Below are 19,090 nucleotides of genomic sequence, written 5' to 3' on the forward strand. Positions count from 1 at the left end.
ATAGGGGCTCTTTTTCCACTTAATCGCAGCCACCGTAGAGACGCACATACACTGATGTGCACACACACACCAATGAAGGACAGAAATCTCATTAAGATCAACGAGATTGCCGAGATAAAATGTCACTCAAAAATATATCAGCCATGGCGGACTGAATCTCCGGGTCCATCAAAAATACAGCACAACCTTCTCAACCCATAAAGCCTTTAGACATTTTCGATTGTTTACATCCATGTCAACAAAAAAGAAAAAAAAATGTATATATGAATATATTGCTGGATTGCTCTCCTTGCATGTGTGCATAGGCACAAAGTGCAGCAGTAACCCAAAGTCCATTTAGATAAATACGGGAGACAGGATGGTGGATCGTGCAGCACCCTCATAATACACCTACAGTATGAATAGGAGAGAAGCTAAACAACATAAACAACAGAGTGCAATAAGCAAGACGCATGCCTAAATTATAAGCTACGTCATCAACTCCACATAGCTACTACGCATCTGTAAGATAATGTTTCAAGTGTACAGTATAGCAGCTACCGGATACTTCAAAGCTTCTCTCATTAATGATATACAGAATATGATCATAATCAATAAGGACAATAAATAACTGACATATTAATATAATGTAGATACTTCTTACAGGGTATTTTATGATTCAGGTACAGTAGTAGTAGATTTCCTGGACAGTATAAGCCTATAGGACAGAAATAGCCCAATCCGAAATGCCATCATCATACTGTAACCTCATTACAGGTTTACAAGTCATTGTTCCTCTGGGTGGACATGAAAGTGAATGAGGCAACTGGGTGTAATCTACTTCTCTGAGGAGGACAGAGATGTCGCACGAGGAGAGACGAAGAGGCTTCTTGACATCACAGGACAGAAAGAGACATACATGCACTCACAACACATACTCAGTCTCTTTCATACAGCTTGTTAACTGTGGTCTACTGTAGCATGGCACAAGCATGGCGCCACTGTGATTTTACTGTCTGCTAAAGTGGCATACTGTGGTTGTATTCATCAAACAAAGTGGGAGAGTCCAAAAATTATCATTCAGCTTCAAATAGCCACCTGCTTTGAAGCTTCTTTTGATTCAGTACTTTTCCCAGTGATCTAATGGACATACTTATATATGCAAAATAAAAACTCAATGTCGGTGAAGTTGGTACTTTTCTATGTGTGTGTAAAGAATTCTAATGAAGCTGGATTACCCAAGCTTCAAAAGATACATGGACTACAAGAAACAAGTTTAGTTGTTTAGCCCGTCAAGTCATGGAAGTGATGAAAAGCTATGCAAAACTGCACTGCATCAGAGTTTAAAGGTAGAAGATAAATACCGCCAGTTGGCTTTCTCTGTAGCAGCTTCTGTAATTTTAAGTTAATTCACAGTGCTAGTCGTTTCTCAAGTGTGCTGTTCCTTCTCCTGTATGTGTGTGTGTGTTTACGTGTCTGTGCTGTAGCTACCTGTGTATGTGCTTCCAACTCTTCAACTTTCCTCTGGCAAATTTTGTTAAGGGTCTCTTGAAGTCACTTCTGTGTCAGCATTATAAATACTTAGGCACTATGTTGGATGTCAAGTCTGAAGTTGCTGACATTTTTTTTTCTTCCTCTGCACTATTCAGTTTCTGTCACGAGGCCTTGAGTAGAAAGTAAAGAGTACAGAGTTCAGCAGGAAGACACGTCCTTGAGGACACAATTATGGTGTGCTAACCAGGAAAAAAGCAAAACAGGTCAGATGAGTCAGTGAGCAGACCTCTTTAGAACATGGGCATTATTGCATTAGCATTTCCACATTAATAAATGCAGGCTGTTAGTTTACATTATTTCTATTACTTTTTTTTAAATGAAGGGGGGAGATATGTACAGTACTAGATAACCTTTAAACTACAAAGACTGGCTTTATGAGCAAGCTATGTGATCAAATAAACCAGGAACAGATTATGTCCCTGGTCAGCCTCCATATCCTGGGCATTTACAAATGTGACACTAAAATCAGTCACAGGAAGACCATATAGTATAAAAAAACAGGCAGTAGGAGTTGCACTGACCAAAGGATAAAAACATCCAGCCTGAGTCACTTAAATCAGTGAACTGCTCTTTGTTTCCCCAAACAAGATACAAGTAGGAATATTTCCTCACTGAGAATCACAGATTTATTTATACAGTTTCCCCGATATGAACAAGACTGGCACATGTTTAGACACAGTAGTGCTTTGAGCTAAATGTTAATGTCAGGTTGCTCATGATGAAACTACCAACATGCTGATGAGAACTAGGGATAATGTTAACCATCTTAGTTTAGCATGGTCGTATGCTAACACTTGCCAATTAGCATGAAATACAGTATAGCTGAGGAAGGTGGGAATGTCAGTTTTGCAAGACTGTAGCCATAAACCAAGGGATGGAACAAACTGAAACTTTAACCTGATTCTCTTTAGAATAAAATTGATCAACATAGATGAAAATAGTTGAAAAGCTAAGGGAACACCAAAGAAAATAGTGGACGGACTGCCAACCAACAGATGACCTTTCCATCCTTTCCATCCCTACAGCCTTAATTCTAGCATGGCTGCAACCTACCCCGAGTGTGGCAAATTTTCTTATCAATGGTTGTTAATGTCCATATTTGTAGCTCCCTGGTTGCTGCAAATGTTGTAACAGCAACCAAAATAATCATATCTGATATATGAATAAATATTAATAATAAAATAATCATTTTTTTCTGCATCAAGTGCGAGTATGTTACGAGATGTGAGAATAAATTGAATTTCCAGTTGTTCCCAGCAGCATTAATGGTATCATTTTTATTTGATTACGCTTATCAAAATGCAGATCTAATTTTGTTATGACAGCTTTGTTATTTGAAAACAGAGACAGTACAACTTTTGCCAGGATGAGATGAAATGGGTTGTGCGTTTCATAAAATCCATTGTTAAAGCTAGAAACATACCAACTATGATCTTTACCTGTCAATAATCATGAATAAAACGTGCAGGGTTCACTGGAATTACTGTTTCACCCAATTACTGTCGAAGTCTTCCGGGAATCGATTCAGATGCTGAAATTACCTCTCGTGCTCAAAACCATAAAAGCATTCATGGAGGCAATTAGAGGGTTCTCTGTAGTGTGTCTAGAACATAAATACTGCATAGTCTTTCCTCATGGGACTAAACAAACCAGTGCATTTCTTGATAAATGAATGCAGAAAAAGCAATTTTTATAAAGCTTCGGGGAAATATGACTCTGACATCATTCTATTTTTATCAAGGGCTATATGTTTTATTTTCATCGCTAAACCATTTTTCAAGCTGTCAGGGAGAAAATAAAAATAAATGAAGAGAAGAAAAGAAACACACCCAAATCCATCTCGCCATCACTCCACATGGCTACACCCATCTCAAACCTCTTATCAATACAGCCATCCCTCAATAACGGGTAGTTACTGCTGTATGAGCTTCTCTCAAACACTTGCCTTTCGCATCATCCCATTCCTATTGATTTCTCTCCATGTTTTCATTACACTGTGGTAAAATGACACGAAACACAAAGTCCTTTGCTTAAAGGTGATGTACAGCATGTACTATGATACTGACGATTTGACAATTCCATTACTGTTGCTAGCGAACCGCATGTGTTTTGACAAGATTGGTGACCACATGATCAGAGCACGCTGTAGCGATGACAAGGCCATGCAATTCCTGAATGATGGATACATCTCTTTGCACTGCAGAGTTGATTACAGCCGAACATGCACAGCAGGCCGCTGGCTTGCTCTCATGTGTGAACTTGTGTCATCTCTGGTTGTCTGACAATCCCAGATCAATACTCAATCAAAGAGTTTTTTGCCTTCAGCTGATCTGTTGCTTCTCGGAACGGTGTTGTTAAAGAGAAAAAAAAAAAAAAGAAAAAAAGACAGGACTGTGGCAGAAGGTGGGAGAGGAAGGGAGAGCAGTAGTGACCATGTACAGTACAACTTCACTCAGACACAGTGGGATGCAGCAGTAATTTGGAATTAGTAGAAGACGGTGCTAGAGGAGAGTGACAGGCTGGCTAGATGGAGGAGGCTGTCTCTTGCAATCATGGTTCCATCAGTACGCTGTGCCCAGATCAGTGTCTTAAGGAAAGAATGGAAGTGCTATACTGTGTAGAAAAAATGAGAATAAAGCTCTTTGAGAGGATTTCTTAGAGACAGCTTCTACTTTAGTTCAAACACTACAGTATCATTGTTGGCTCATTGAGGGTGAAGTCAGGGCGATGAATCTATATAATAATGAGCTTAATTAAAATCTTTTTGACATTTCTACATTCAATGAAAACACTTCAGAATCTTCAATCTGCATTTCATTCTCCCTTGAGCATGTCCTTAGAGTAGCCTAAACAAGCTATAAATACTCTGTTCTTTCATATTCCATTTGCTCCGGCTTCAGTCTTCGGCAGTAATTATCGACAATACAGTGAAAGATGAGAGTGAAAAGAGGATATCAAATGGAGATATGCAGTAACGATATAGAGTAAGACCCCAATTGTATGACCAAGGCTGTTGGGATATTCTATTAGAGAAACTGGAGGCCTTACCTAGGATCAGTTTCAGTTTTGCTGTTACGTTAAATTAAATTATGGAGGAAATATCTACTCGCGGATATACTCTGCTCTTTGAGGGTTCAAGACAAAATATCTGAATACAGTGATGCTAGATCAAAGCTCTGGTCTACATTCAGTACGTATATCTTTTTGAGGTGAGGCAAAAGCATTGTTTGGCCTAAATGCTAACAACAGCATGCTAATATGCTCACAATGACAATGCTAACATGCTGATCTTTAGCAAGGATGTTGTCTGGCATGATCAACACCTTAGTTTAGCGTGTCAGCATGCTTACATTTGCTAATTTGCACTAAACACAAAGTATACCAAGGCTAATGGGTAGGCCAGTTTTGCAGGTATTTGGTTATATACCAAAATATTAGACACATTGACATTTGACCTGATGGTGGTGGTGGATGAAACATCAGAGTGATTTTAATTCACCCTGAGGGGAACATGAATGTGCGTGTACCAAAGCGCATGGCAATCCGGTCCGCATCCAATAGATCTTGAGACGATTCACTCCAAACCATAAATGTGAACCTTGTGGTAGTCCTTGAGGAAAAATCATTAGGATGGATCATCTGTAAAACTATGAATATCCCAAATTTTCTGAGATGTTTTAGTCTGCACTGGCTGAGCAACCAACTGGAAAAAACACAAGATGATAAGTATTGACAAGATGGAAACTTTAGTGAACACACTGATAAAATTCAGCTGAATTTTAGAATGTATTTTTACAAACGATGAGGATTGTGGCATTTGTCTCTTATATCTTCAATTGGAATTACACCCAAAAGGGATCTGTTATGGGTCAATTACAGTGATCAAGAATTGTTTATACATATATGTTCATGCCAGTATTATTTCAAGACAGATTTGAAGACATGTTAACCTTGTGTGGAATAAACTGCTACACCAAAACCAGCGAACTGTACATCCCATTATTCACTATCTGCTCAGAAACTCTCTCATTGGAAACAGTTTTCTATTTAGAAATGGCTTTTAAAGAGCTGACTTTTGAGGAGCTGGTTTCCGGTACAGAAGGGCTACGATGGCTGGGATCAGTCTTGTGAAACAAAGAGGGGAGATAATCTAAATTGGAGAACCTGGAGTGCAATGGGGGTTTTGAAAGGGGCAACTGCTGTCTTTTCTTGTCAGGAAGGGGGAGAGGAAATGGGCGATGGGGAGAGATTGGTTTGTCTGGTTGGACTCTGAGGGTTTTGAGAGTGTGTGTGAGTGAGAGGAATGGGTCCCTGCCGAACCAGAGACAGGGACAGATAATCAAGCCGGAGTTGATGTGGGACTTTTGTAGGGGCAAAGGAGAATAGAAACTCTTTAATAGATTAGCTACACTCAAGTACTGGAACGGCCACCGGGGAAGCCGAGAGTTGAGCCATTGTTACACCTTGAATTCCCAATCCTCCATACACCTTCATACAACTATCGTTTTGGGGCTTCACATTCGGCTTTTGGGCTTTTTGGCTTCTCTCTCTGAAATTTGGAATAAATTTTCCCCTATGCATGCATAACAAAGAGAGGAGAGAGATAGGGGGTGGGAGAAAAAGAGTGACAGAAGGTGCTCAGACAGACAGACAGACAGAGAGAGAGAGAGACAGAGAGACAGAGAGACAGAGAGAGAGAGAGAGAGAGAGAGAGAGAGATGCTGATGCTATTTAGCTTTGGAATGACGCAGGGAACACCCGCAAGGGAGCAAAATAATTTACTCCAAACCACAGAAATGTATTCAAATAAAGTCCTATTCACATATATTCAGATCAAATCACTGTTGAAAATAAAGCCCATTTAGAATGCAATTTTTTCCCCTCAGTGGTGTAATGCATATCGCTCCCTATGGTAATTCAAGAGAAGATAGCTCAGTTAAGAAGGCTCAGGAAAATCAATGATGCCTTACTGGTGAAAAGAGAACAGATGCATATAAATGAGTGAGTTTCTCACTGGATTGGAGTTTGAATTTCTATCCACTGGCCATAAGGACTTAGATCACGCAGCACTGATATGTTTACAATGCAAATTTTTACACTTTCAATCACGCCAGCACACAAGCTTTAATTTGAAAATGTCACTGGCTTCTGATCTAATAATTTTCAGCTAAGACACTGCAAGTCACTGAGACTAAACATGAGTCACAAAGTAATCAGAGGAAAATAAAAGTTGACCAGGTGGGCTTATTACCTTTACTGAACCAAATTGCATTGTGTACATACACATCCATAAGGATGAAGGGGGGGGGGGGGGGAACTAATTTATCCAAACACAACAATGCCCCTGAGTTAATCGGGCAGCAGCCTCAGTAGATACCTTGGACATTAATTTGCCAGGCTTTCTCAGTCTGACAAGCTGATAATGAGGCATTGTGGGACAGCAGGTCATTTGGTAGAGTATTGGACAGACTGTTCTCCAGCTAACAAAGGGATAGAGTGAGAGAGAGAGAGAGAGAGAGAAAAGTCCCATAATAGGACAAACGGGCACCATCATGCTACAAATTACCTGCCAGTTTTGGTGTAATCTCTCAGGTGAATCATTATCTATCTCTTGAATCAATCTATTTCTTGCTCTCCCTCTGCACCTGCTGACTATGTTTGGCACCCTACCAACCCTCTGCCACAACTTCCTCTACTAGTCATCCCCAAACTTACCAAAGGCACCTGCACCAGCAATTACCTATTGATGTTCACCTTTTTTTGCTCCTGGCAGAGCGAGGGTCCTTGTCATTGGGTCCTTGGCATTGTGTTTGTCAGTTGTGATGCTGCAGCAGCAGAGTAAGTATGTGCTTTGAGATCGAGGGACCGCAGGAGGGGAGCAGGGATGAACAACATGGCAGGGGCACAGGACAGAGGACATATTAATGAGTGCAGTTCAGACAGTGTAATAAGTATATGCAGGATATAGGCGTCAACGAGAGTGACGAATGGTTCTAGACAACTGGTCAGGATAAAATATATGGGTTTGTGGTGGAGGAGCATTTTTCCATGCCTATACCGTTTTTTTCTTCTTTTTGTGAACGTGACTGTGCCAGCGTGGCCAGATCACTAGAGGCTGTGTCAGTAGCAATCCATTGCAATTGTTATGTCTAGAACGACTGAGGTTTATTTTTGTGCCTCTGGCCTGTTTGGACCAGGTGGCAGATGGTGAAATCCTGTTTTGTTCAGGTGTAACTAATACACAATAATGATGGCTCTATTAAATTTAAGTGTTTTAGTAAGCCGCAGCAGTGAGCCAGTGTGCACAATACCAGGCATGATATCTTATCTCAAGATATATACGGACATTTGACATGATAAGTGTTGCTCTTTTGCTCAACCCTAAGCTGTATTTTTTCAGTCTGTGTGTGTGTGTGTGTGTGCATATTTGTGTGTAAAAGCAGAAGAGCAGAGCAGAACAGCGGACCAGATTCATCCCTGTCTCCTTTCACAGCAGGAACTTGGGCCTTAATTACCTCTGATATAAACACAAAATAGTCTGGAACACAGACTACACAGAGACTCGGCTATGAGTAATATCTTCATTTATACACCATCATGTCCAATTAAGCAAGATATATCACCTAGATTCTAGGTTTAACTTGTCTGCACGTGTTGGCAGAGGAAAGACAAGCATGCGTTTCCAAAAACGTGACGGTCTTAGCACAGTAATGTTCCAGCAGCACACCGATCCATCCCTAAAATTTAGATCAAACAATTTTCTCTCTGCAACTCCATCAACAATATGCATGTTTTTCAGCGATGTTCATGTTTTGCTGTTGATGTTTTCACAATGACTCCCAAGTGACTCTTCAAACAAATGGAGGAGTGAAACACGCCGCCATCTGAAAAAGAGATACACGCTATGTTGGAAATAGTTTAGAAATTCAAAGATAATGGGACCGTCAATATTGTGTGGGTGTTTGAATCCAACCAATGTGTCGCACAATTGCAGTGGGCGACACATTCCTTTATTACAATGAACACATACAGTCCTGCTGATGTTAATACTAGTAACTAGAGCGCAATATATGTATTAATCCGCCGCTAAAAATAGTCCTCAACGACTACTAGTTTGATAAAATGAACAGGGCCCAGCTGTGAATTCAGGAATTGTTGAAAATAATAAGAAAAATACAGAATAACACCTTCTATTAAAAAATATAGTTGTGGTCATTTGGGATTTTTACTTGTTTATGATTGTAGTTGAAGGGAGTTAGGAAAACTGACAACTGATATCACCAATACTTTTGTTGTCCAAGCTTGCTTTAAAAAAAGTTATGATGCAGTCAAAATCCCACAAGTCCTGGTGAAGTGAGGCAAATGCCAGAGCATCAGTGTCTGTAGTTATAAAAAAAAAAGTTGGTAAACTGGGCGAAGATGGAGAGAATATTGAAACGGCAAATACAAGGGAGTAGGGAGAAGAAGGGAGTAGGATGGCATGTACACAAAGCCCAAGGGGATGCAGGGCATGAAGGGAAAAAGAATGGAGGAGATAAAGAGGGCTTGAGAAAAAAAATGAAGAGTGGAGGGGTATACAGAGAGGAAGGAGAGGGGCTTGCCAGGAGACTCAGGCTTTGGCTGCCTTTGTTATCAGTTTGCACAGAAATGTCAGAGCACTGTGACATCCTCCCCTACAGCTTCCCCTGCTGTCCAGCCACAACTGTGTAACACCCATGCCACACCATTACGGATCACACACACACACAAACACACACAAATTGTGGAGAAGCACATGAACACAACATATGCACTGCACAAATAACTTCATTTACAGTCACACGTTTTACACCGGCTGTATAGAGCTTTTTCTCTGAGTTGCATTGGTGCAAGGGGGTTTAAGGTTTTGCAGCAACAACATCGATACAAATTTGCAGCGCTGAGACAAAACAAAACAAAAAATTGCATGAAAGTAAAAATACTGTCAAAAAACATGTATTCCCACAATGGGCAAGTCGTGATTCTAATTGTCTTGCTTATTTTATCCCATCTGTGAAGCACTTTATAACTGTGTTGTAAAAAAGTGCTACACAATTTAATTCTTACTATTATTAAGTATTATATACTGTGGGAGTAGAAAACAAGGTCACCCAGATATAGTTTCTTTATAGGTAGCTTTCACATCCTGATGGAAAAAAAAAATTGTACAATCAATATTGTTTAACAATGGATAACATGACTGTGTTTTGGTGACGAGGGCTGCTCTCAATGATGAACACACACGGAATTCTGGAAATTTATGGAGCAAGTTCTGAGCTCATTGTTTAGTTGTCTGGCTCGCCATGTTACCCTGTTGGTCCTGATTGTCACTCTGTGCACTACCTGTTCAGCACCAAAGAGCACACAGGCCCAGTTAGAGACTGGCTGGTGATTAACAGAATTTAGCAGCTAAAAAGCCAGATATTCCTCTCAGGGGTTGGAGAGCAAAACAGAGCTAAAAGAGAGCAAATATTGGACTTAGATTCACCAGGTAGAAACAAATGTGACTCCAAATGAATGATAATGTTGCTCCACATCTGCTGTATAAATAGGTAACTGTTTGCTGACAAATCTTTTTCTGTTTTTTTTCTTTTAAATGATGCTTCTTGAGGCATCTACTGCTTGGTATTACTCTCATTTAATCACTTGGTGGACTACATCAAATATCCTGACTGTATATCCTAACCTGACTTCAGTAGCTCTAGCTGAAAAGGCAAGTAAGATTTGTTTCATGTTGTCATGAAAACTAAGAGAGGTTTACTGATGTCTCTCTCTATGACTGTAAGAACCATTAACATTGTTGACGACAACAACAATGGAGAGATGTCTCACCATCTGTGGCATCTATCTAAAATCTACTACCACTGACCTGGAAACATACGGAGAGCTGACAGGTTGTTAAATACAATTTGAATGATTGATTTATTACTAGACAGATCATTCAGACAGAACTGACATGTTGGCTAAGTAGACTATTTAGTGCACAGATTTTGAGGCATATGCAAGAAACACAGTCTTCAGAGCTTCATCCCTCATCTTATCTCTGAGTTCAATGAGATCTGGCATCCATAGCAACTAAAGTACCAAGGAGCTGTCAGATCACACCATACGGACAATAAAATCAAACTTGAGTTCATTTTGTTTTGCTCACTTTGGTTTATTCAACCAGGCTATGATCCACTCAGGAAATAGCAGCTTACAGGAAGCTTAGGGTTCTAAAAGCCTTTACTGAGTGTGACATATATATTTATATATAAAACAAAGAACACCGTATCAAATAATTGCATAAAAAACCAATTTCAATTCTATCACGTCTAGCAAGAGGGTCTCTGGTGGATGATATCAGATCTAACCCAGTGATGTAAAATGAGTTTTTTTTAAAAATGTATTGGTGCTGAGCCCACAGAAGTCAGAGTCTTCTAAACAGAGTCGGGGCTGTGATGATTCAGGTGTTTTGTGAGGTTTGGTCATTACTGGGCCAGAATAAGGCATGTTCCTGCTGGGGATTTGTCATTTCTCTGAAGCACTCTCAGTGGGCTCATTTTCTCACTCACACTGCTAAACACAGACAGCATGTACAGTAAGCATGTAAGGCTGCATGAGCAGTGTGATTGGGAGTGTGCAGACAAGCCAAAATACAGACATCATTACAGTAAAAACACTTCCATGTTCTCTACAATAGGTCAGGAATCTACATGATTAAAACCATAGCATGGACTAAACAGGCAACTGCTGCTTTTTTGTGACAATTGGATTCAATCATTTCAGCTCTGTTACTGCGGGATGTAAGCATTAAAATGTAGTTTTAGTTTGACTGTCATTCTGCGGGATTCGACTGTGCAAATTTGTCAGCCCATTATCTTGTTCTGTATAGCCAGTAATGACATGCGGTTGCTTATCTAATGTATACCATCGCATATGCAACGTCTGTATTAGCAATTCATAACACAAGTTCAGCATGAAGTTGACAACTGCTCAAAAACGTCTCTATGGGAAGCAGTCAGTGTGTGAGAGTGTGTGTGTGTGTGTGTGTGTGTGTGTGTGTGTGTCTTCCCTCTGCCTGCATGTTGACTGATCCCTCTTATCTGTGAAACTCTGTTGGTGATTAAGGTTTTTGTCTGTTGGCTCTTTGTGCTATTGATGTGAGAACAAACATGCTGAGCACCATCATGGAATCTGCAGTGCATATGTTTTTTATTTCACCCCTTTGTTTTGCTCTCTGCCCTTTTTCTACTGCTCACCATCTGACTGGGACCTACATTCGACATGTGAATTTCTCCAAACAATCTGTGCGCTGCAACATATTTGCCCTTAAGACAGTTGACAGGTAGACCTGAGGGGCTTTTTTTCCCAGTAAATCAGAGGAACATGGTTCAGAGGTGAACAGCAGGAGCACACAGGGTGAAGCAACGGATTTTTGCTAATTTCATCATCAGCGCCATGTGGTGCAGCTGTGACAGCTGGAAACATTGTTGGACTAAGGAGAATACATTTCAGTAGGTGTGGTAAGAACTGGCAATAATGAAGGCAAATTAAATCACCTCTTCCTTCCTTCTAGAAACAGTACAGTCTTGAATGTACCACAAACCATCACTATTAGAGAAACCAGTGCTTTATCTGTTGTAAGTGCAGAATCTATTGGCCAGGATAAGAAACCATTCAACAATAAGAGTCAAAAAGAAACCTGGCAGTGAACAGTTTGTGCAGCATGTGACTGCCTCCACGATTCTCACCCAAGCACCATGTCATGTATAGCCATTGTATGGGGGATGACAGTCTTTCACACCACAGCTGTTGTCAGAATAAAAAAAAAAAAAAAAAAAAATTTAATATATATCTTTACTTAAAGACTGCATTGGACACACACATAGACACACACTCAGCTAGCACAAATGTGGCAGTAGGTTAGTAAAGTAGAACTTTCCTGAAATAGAAACACTGTACATTCAAACAGCTTATTTCAGCCCAGTGAGGGCACAACTGTCACCTTAAGAAAAGAAAAGAACAGCAATAGCAGCGACAAAAGCTGAACCAAGAAAAAAGCTACAGTGACAAAGTGACAAGAGCATCTAAGACAACATTACGATTTATAGTAGAAGTCAGAGTTGGAGAGTCTCCTCAAAAGCTTTGCCAGTTGTGCTTCAAAATTATTCATTTTGAAACACTTGACCATGAGGTGGGATGTGAAGGAAAAGTAGCGCATAGTCTCCAAGTCCGTTAAGTGACAATCTGTACATATCAGTCATTAGAAACAGTTAACTGCTGAAAAACTCTCTACAATTGATACCATAAGTGGCATTTTGCTTTCCAATTTTTCCAAATCTCACATAAAAACTCTTATAGCTTTTCCAGACACAGGGGAGAGCAGGATTTTTTTTAAAGGCAATATTTGGATTGAAGTCTGAAAGAGTGCCAGAAACAAGTCTGTCTTGGCAACCATTTGCAAAATAAAAGTGTTTTAAAGTTTCTCATTGAGTTCTGGGTGTCTGACTAGGTTCCAAACGAATAGTGAATAACAATCATGATGGGAGAAAACTGTGACCAAGTCAGCAATCAGTGACAGCAAAAACTGGAACCGGAAGAAATGATCAAAACACTGACGAAGGAGAACGATGAACTGAAGGAGAGAACCCGAAAGCTTGAAATACACTAAAGGAGATGGAACCTATGAATCAGTGGACTCAAGGAGAGTGAGGGAGAAAGCATGTCATCCACCTCTTCTGCCAGATTGTACCACATACAGTATGATGCCAAAAGTGGAAGAAGTTGTGGACAGTGTTCATAGACTCAGTCGGAAAATAGAGAACAAATCGTTGTGCAATTTACCAAACACGCATTGTAACACAATCTGGAAAGCATCATTCAAACACAACTTGTGTGAAGGGCTGAGGATCTTTTTTGTGGAAAATTTTACCAACAAGACAAACCTGTCCAAATATACTGTGGCCCTGACTGAGAAGGCAAGAAAAGCTGGGAGGGAGGCTGGCTTAAGGGGTCTATTTGCAAAGGGCAACCGTTTCCACACAACAACCAAAGAAAGATGAAGGGGTAAATGACTGTAAATGGCTGTAAAAGCTCATATCATTTATCACATCATATTTTATTAAAGAAACATTCAACAACTACTGATGAAAAGTTCTAGATTAACCAGTGGGGTGACAAAATTTATTATTCTCAAGGTACTTTCTTTTTTTAAGAGAAATAAAGGATATTGGAAATTTAATACTGTCCTTTTATTACAAGAAGAATATTGTCATACAGTAAGATCTATAATAAATCAAAAAGACAATAATCTCCCTTTATATCCCTCCAAATGGAATTTTTTCAAATATTAAAAAAGACAATATTCAATTACATTTCGCAAACATTTAGCCAATGAAAAGAAGACGGAAGAAAAAAAACAAATTAAAGATGTGAATTTGCACTGCAACATAACTAATCCATCAAATGAAGAAAAGCAAAAAAAATCATAGAGCTAATAAATAATATTAGACGGCCAATTCCAATCTAATCTTTATTAGATCAGAAGCATTTTGGGAATGAGTTAAGAGAACTTTTGTTGCAGTTGCCTTTAGAAACTGTCGAGAGTCATAACCACCCACCAACCATGAAGCAAGGAGTTATTGTGCTTATTCCAAAACAAGGAAAATCCAAGATTAATTGCTAACCTCTTAATATCAACTATAAACTCATGGCTCGTGTGTTTGCTATGCAACTGAAGACAAATCGACCGAGTTATCAAATCAATTCAAGAAAAAATATGTCTTACTTTTTATATTCAAGATTAGATTATGAGAATTTTAGATAGTTGTTACATTTTAATTTTAGATTTCCAGAAAACATTAAATATGACGGAACATCCATTTTGGTTAAGGAAAAATTATAGATATAATATATATATTTTTGTAGTGATAGAAATAGTTAGGTTGCCTTGCCTTTTGCAAGTCGTTTTATTGTAAACAAAAGTGTATTTCAAGGCTGTCCAATTAGTCCAAGTCTGTTTGTTTTGGCAGCAGAAATGTTAGCTATTTTAAAAGTTTTTGGAAATAAGGTGGTTATTAGCCAGTATGCAGATGACAGTCTATTTAAATAAATAATCAAATTCCTACTGCTAAACAGTTGATATTTTCTCCAAAGCCTCAGGATTGTTTCTTATTTTGAATAAATGTGAGTTGTGATCATTAAAAACTTTAAAACTGTATCTAGTAAACAACCTATGACATACCTGTGAAAACAAAGGTGATGCATCTAAGCAAAAATGCAGAGAAACAAATTCACTAAATCTGACAGAAAAACTGAACTGAAATAGAACTGAATTTTTACATAATTCATTTTGCAATACAAACAGTGAAACCACAAAGGATATTTTCTTTTCCTGTGATCACTATCAACTGTTATTATAGAATAATTAATCTGTTTAATTGATCACATGGTGGTGTAATGTATGGACTGGTAGAGAAGGAGACTATTACTAGTATAGCTGCTGATTAAGAGAATAATTATAATGGCAAAATATTACATATGCAAAGCCAAATTTATGAAAACCCCACCCATTGTTTATGCTTTTGTAATGAATTTCCATTACATTGTAAATCTTCAAAAGAACTGCTGAAAAGTGTAAACTCAAATACATACAAATTTTAGGAACATGAATGTATTACTTTGGATTTTAATCAAAGACCAATTCTTCTTCGTTTCTTAATTTTTATTTATCATTGACTTATTAACTATATTGATTATGTTTGCCATTTACAATTTATTGCTATATCTTGTTCAAAGTAAATATTTAGTGTTTTTTTTACTACTCAGACACAAGGATTTGTAATACTGTTCAACTTGTATTGTCGTTTGTAAATCTATTCAATAAAGAGAGGAAAACAAAAGTAGTGACAACATACACTTTCAAGGCATGTTGAGGGTGCCCTGTTGAATGCCGAAATGACATTGCAGGGAATCGCAATCACACCACCAACTGGCACCGTTACACCTGTATCTACTGGATTCAGATTCAAGAAACCTGTCTGCCTGTTTATCACACACAGGAACATGTTTACATGTCTGTCGAATATGCTAAAATACAGCTGCATACAAATGGACAAAAAGATACATTTTTTTTTTGTAATTTTTTCCACCAAGAGTCAGCAGAGGGTGGCAGGAGAAAAGGAGGGTGTAATAGGCGTTATATAAGGGTATTTCCTGCCACCATGAATATAGCACCCTTCAAGTTATTCAGCTGTTGTAAGATTTTCTGTGTAGAAAAATAAGACCATCTCAACAACAACAATTGTGTTGCTTTCAACCCCTTCATGGCAGCACTTCTACAAAGGATATATGGGGGAGTGGAGGGCAGGTTAGTTGCACATATTGCTGTCTACCTAATAGTAAATAAATAGTGCCTTTTCTGCTACCAGTGGGGAAATGCCACCTCAGGCCAGAAATGTTCAGTTCTGAATTTTTACAAAGCTGCTATGACTTACACACTCCTAGCATTACCCTAACTATAAAAGCTAAATCAAGAGCAGTTGTTAAAAACAGCAAAAACTGTTGTATGTTTCCAAAGATAAAAATACTCAGATTCATATTTGAGGTTTATATGACAACCAATTCTAAAAAATGACAAAAACTGCCATTAAAAATTAGGCACCAATGAGATTAATAATACTGTAGCACCAAGATATAATGGAGGCCATGTGACCAGCTTAGGGGCCTCTGCAAGTCAAGGTATGGAGCTGAACGATGCTTGTCTTAAAGTGCGCAATACACCCTTGACTCCATCCCCCTAACAATGCATACAGACATCATCAACACAACCACACATAGCATCTCAGGTGTAAAAGTCATAGTGTGTGTGATATTGCTGTCCAACTATATCCAATAACAGCCCAGCTCTCTCCAGAGCCCTCCACTATAACGCCTACCTGTAGGGGATCCTTCCAGCACCTCTCCTGTGTAACTTGTCTCTTTGAAGATGGGCCGGTTGTCATTTTGGTCGATGACAGTGATCACAAGAATGGCCGGTCCCTCGACAAGGTTTCCAGCGAAGTCTGTGGTTGAAACTTCCAGCTGAGTGGATGAAAAGATAAAGGAGTTATTTTCCACAACGAACGAACGATGGTGGTCTGAGGATAGCTCTTATTTACAGTAATCTTTATAAAACTGTAGGTGGCTGGTTCACATTCAGTGTGGTTCTCAATTCAGCAGCTAAAACATCCCACCAGTCTGCCAATAAAAAGTCAGCCACAGTCAAAAATAGACTTTATCTTTGTTGCCAGTGGTGGGCAATTTCCCTGGATTACAGTAATGCAATTATTTGTCCCTGGAAGCCATCAAGTACGCGAGCATTTAACACCATAACATGCTGATAAATGCCAGTGTGGACTGTTTTAACACTGGCCATGCAATCACTTAACCTCTAACATACATACAGCCGAAACAAATGTGTTTCTGATTATCTGGTGACAACTTTTCACTACTTTTGGCTTGTTTATTTTCTGTTTCCCATTAAACTAAAAGCCTAAATTGTGTCCTTGCACATGCATTACTCCAATCCAGATTCCTTTAAAGTCACTTAAAAATGTGCAGATAAAGTCTTTCTGTCAAGCCTGTTAAGATTACTCATCTCCTCCTCTCTCCTTACTCTTTACCTGCTTCGCCTCGTCTGCTCCTCCACTTCAGCCCACATCACATATTTATGCATTCAGCTTCTCCCTACTCTGCAGAATTGCTAGTCAACCTCCCCCCCCCCGTTCACCTGGGGGACTATGCCAGCTTAACAGAGTACAGCTGAAATATGCACAATATCAATTCAGCAAATAAGCAGCTTTTATTCCAGTGTTGGACAACCCTGTCCTGTTTAGTCAGTCTAAGTCTTTCTCTGCATTAATTAAATGTTTTCTACCTGTCCAACACTTTGCAGTAAGAAATCTCATGCATCATGTTACCATGGACTGTAAATATGTATGCTAAAAACTGTGAACACCTGTTATTGTTAAAAAGCACCTAAATAATTAATAGGCAAATCTTGAAGAGAAACTCAATAAATAACAAGTTAATTTATTCATTATTAGATGGCAAATAACGTGTGTACAGATGCAACTCACAACTCTCATTTCTCTAACAGAATTTAAATGAACTCACGTCACATTGACACAACTCTTTGGACTTTTTACTGCCTGAGTTCGAGTAGTGATGAGAGGAAATGTAATTGTGGGGGCAGTAACGTGCTGATTAATGGATTAATTCCACAACAGTGTTATAAGTAAAATCTCCTTAAGCAACCGATAAACAAGACTAGGAGTTGACAGCCATGCTAGCAGCTCTGTGAGACTGTTCTTACGCACAGTGTTGCTTTGAGCTAAATGCTAATGTCAGCATACTAACATACTAACAATGACAAAGCTATTCTATTTGTACCTTATGGTTTTATTTTAATTACTTAATTAATCCCCCTATTGGGGAAATTATGTTTGTATGTTGTCATGCAATGGGAAGGTAGAGTTATGGGCTGCCACGTAGCGGTGCCCTGGGAGCAGGGGTTATGTGCCTTTCCCAAGGGCACCTCAGCAGTGCTCAAAGGGTGAACTGGCACCTGTCCAGCTACCAGTCCAGACTCTAACACCTGCTAATTAACACTAAACACAAAGTACAGCTGAGGCTGATGGGAATGCCATTAGTTTTTCAAGTACAGTTTTTACTTAAGGTAAAGTATTGCACTACTACTGGCACTAAAAAACAAGTTAAGACATCACTACTTACTCATCCTGAGAACATGAACCAAATTCTGAGGCCAACATCCAATAGTTGCTTAGACATTTCATTATAAACAACAAATGTCAACTGCATAGCAGTGCTGGAGGCAAAATCAGGGGATCATTGAAGTCATCCGGAATCTTCCTCTGGGAACCATGAATATCTGTACAACATTGTCTGGCCACATTTCAAGTCTGGATCTCTTAGAAGGTAAAAAGATAATTAAAGTCACCTGACTCTTACTTCTGTAGCTTATGGTGTTTAATTAGTCTAAAAACCTGATACGAATGCACATGAGCAGAAAAGCATCCTAGCGAAGGAGCATCTCTGCTCGCTGCAGGGCTGTGACAAGTGCAAGCTCCAACCTCCCAAGGCGCTCACAACACTCATTCGTCTCGCTGACTTTTGAGACTTTGGTCACTTTCAACACCCACAGTCTCCTATGAGAAGCCGCCTTGGCTTCTCATAGGCTAACATTGGCTAACATTTGTATAAATCATGTACATATAGAGTATGTATGTACAGACTCCACCAAAAACGAAAATATGTTCTGCTACACACACACGCACAGACCCTCATACTCACACATGGTGGCAACCAGCTAAAAAACAGCAACAGGTACAAGTGCAGTGTGCAGGGCTGGGTAAGCAATCGTATTATACATAGAATTAGATATTCAGACAGAGTCATATTTTTATGTTCCAAGTTCAGTCTCAAGAGTCAAAAATCTGATTCTTTTTTGTACCAAAAAAATACTGTATTAGTGTTAAAATTAGAGCCCGGTCTGAGT

At 39.2% G+C, this 19,090-nt stretch overlaps 1 protein-coding gene across 1 annotated transcript in view; it reads right to left on the reverse strand.

Annotated features, from left to right (window-relative positions):
* cdh13 (cadherin 13, H-cadherin (heart)) overlaps positions 1–19,090 on the reverse strand; it is a 288,979-nt gene that overhangs the window by 119,058 nt on the left and 150,831 nt on the right. The window contains exon 7 of the mRNA XM_070830937.1: positions 16,470–16,614. Within this exon, the coding sequence (XP_070687038.1) occupies positions 16,470–16,614 (145 nt within the window). The remainder of the gene's footprint in view (positions 1–16,469; positions 16,615–19,090) is intronic.

This window comes from Pempheris klunzingeri, chromosome 5, assembly GCF_042242105.1.
Source record: "Pempheris klunzingeri isolate RE-2024b chromosome 5, fPemKlu1.hap1, whole genome shotgun sequence".
NCBI lineage: Eukaryota > Metazoa > Chordata > Actinopteri > Acropomatiformes > Pempheridae > Pempheris > Pempheris klunzingeri.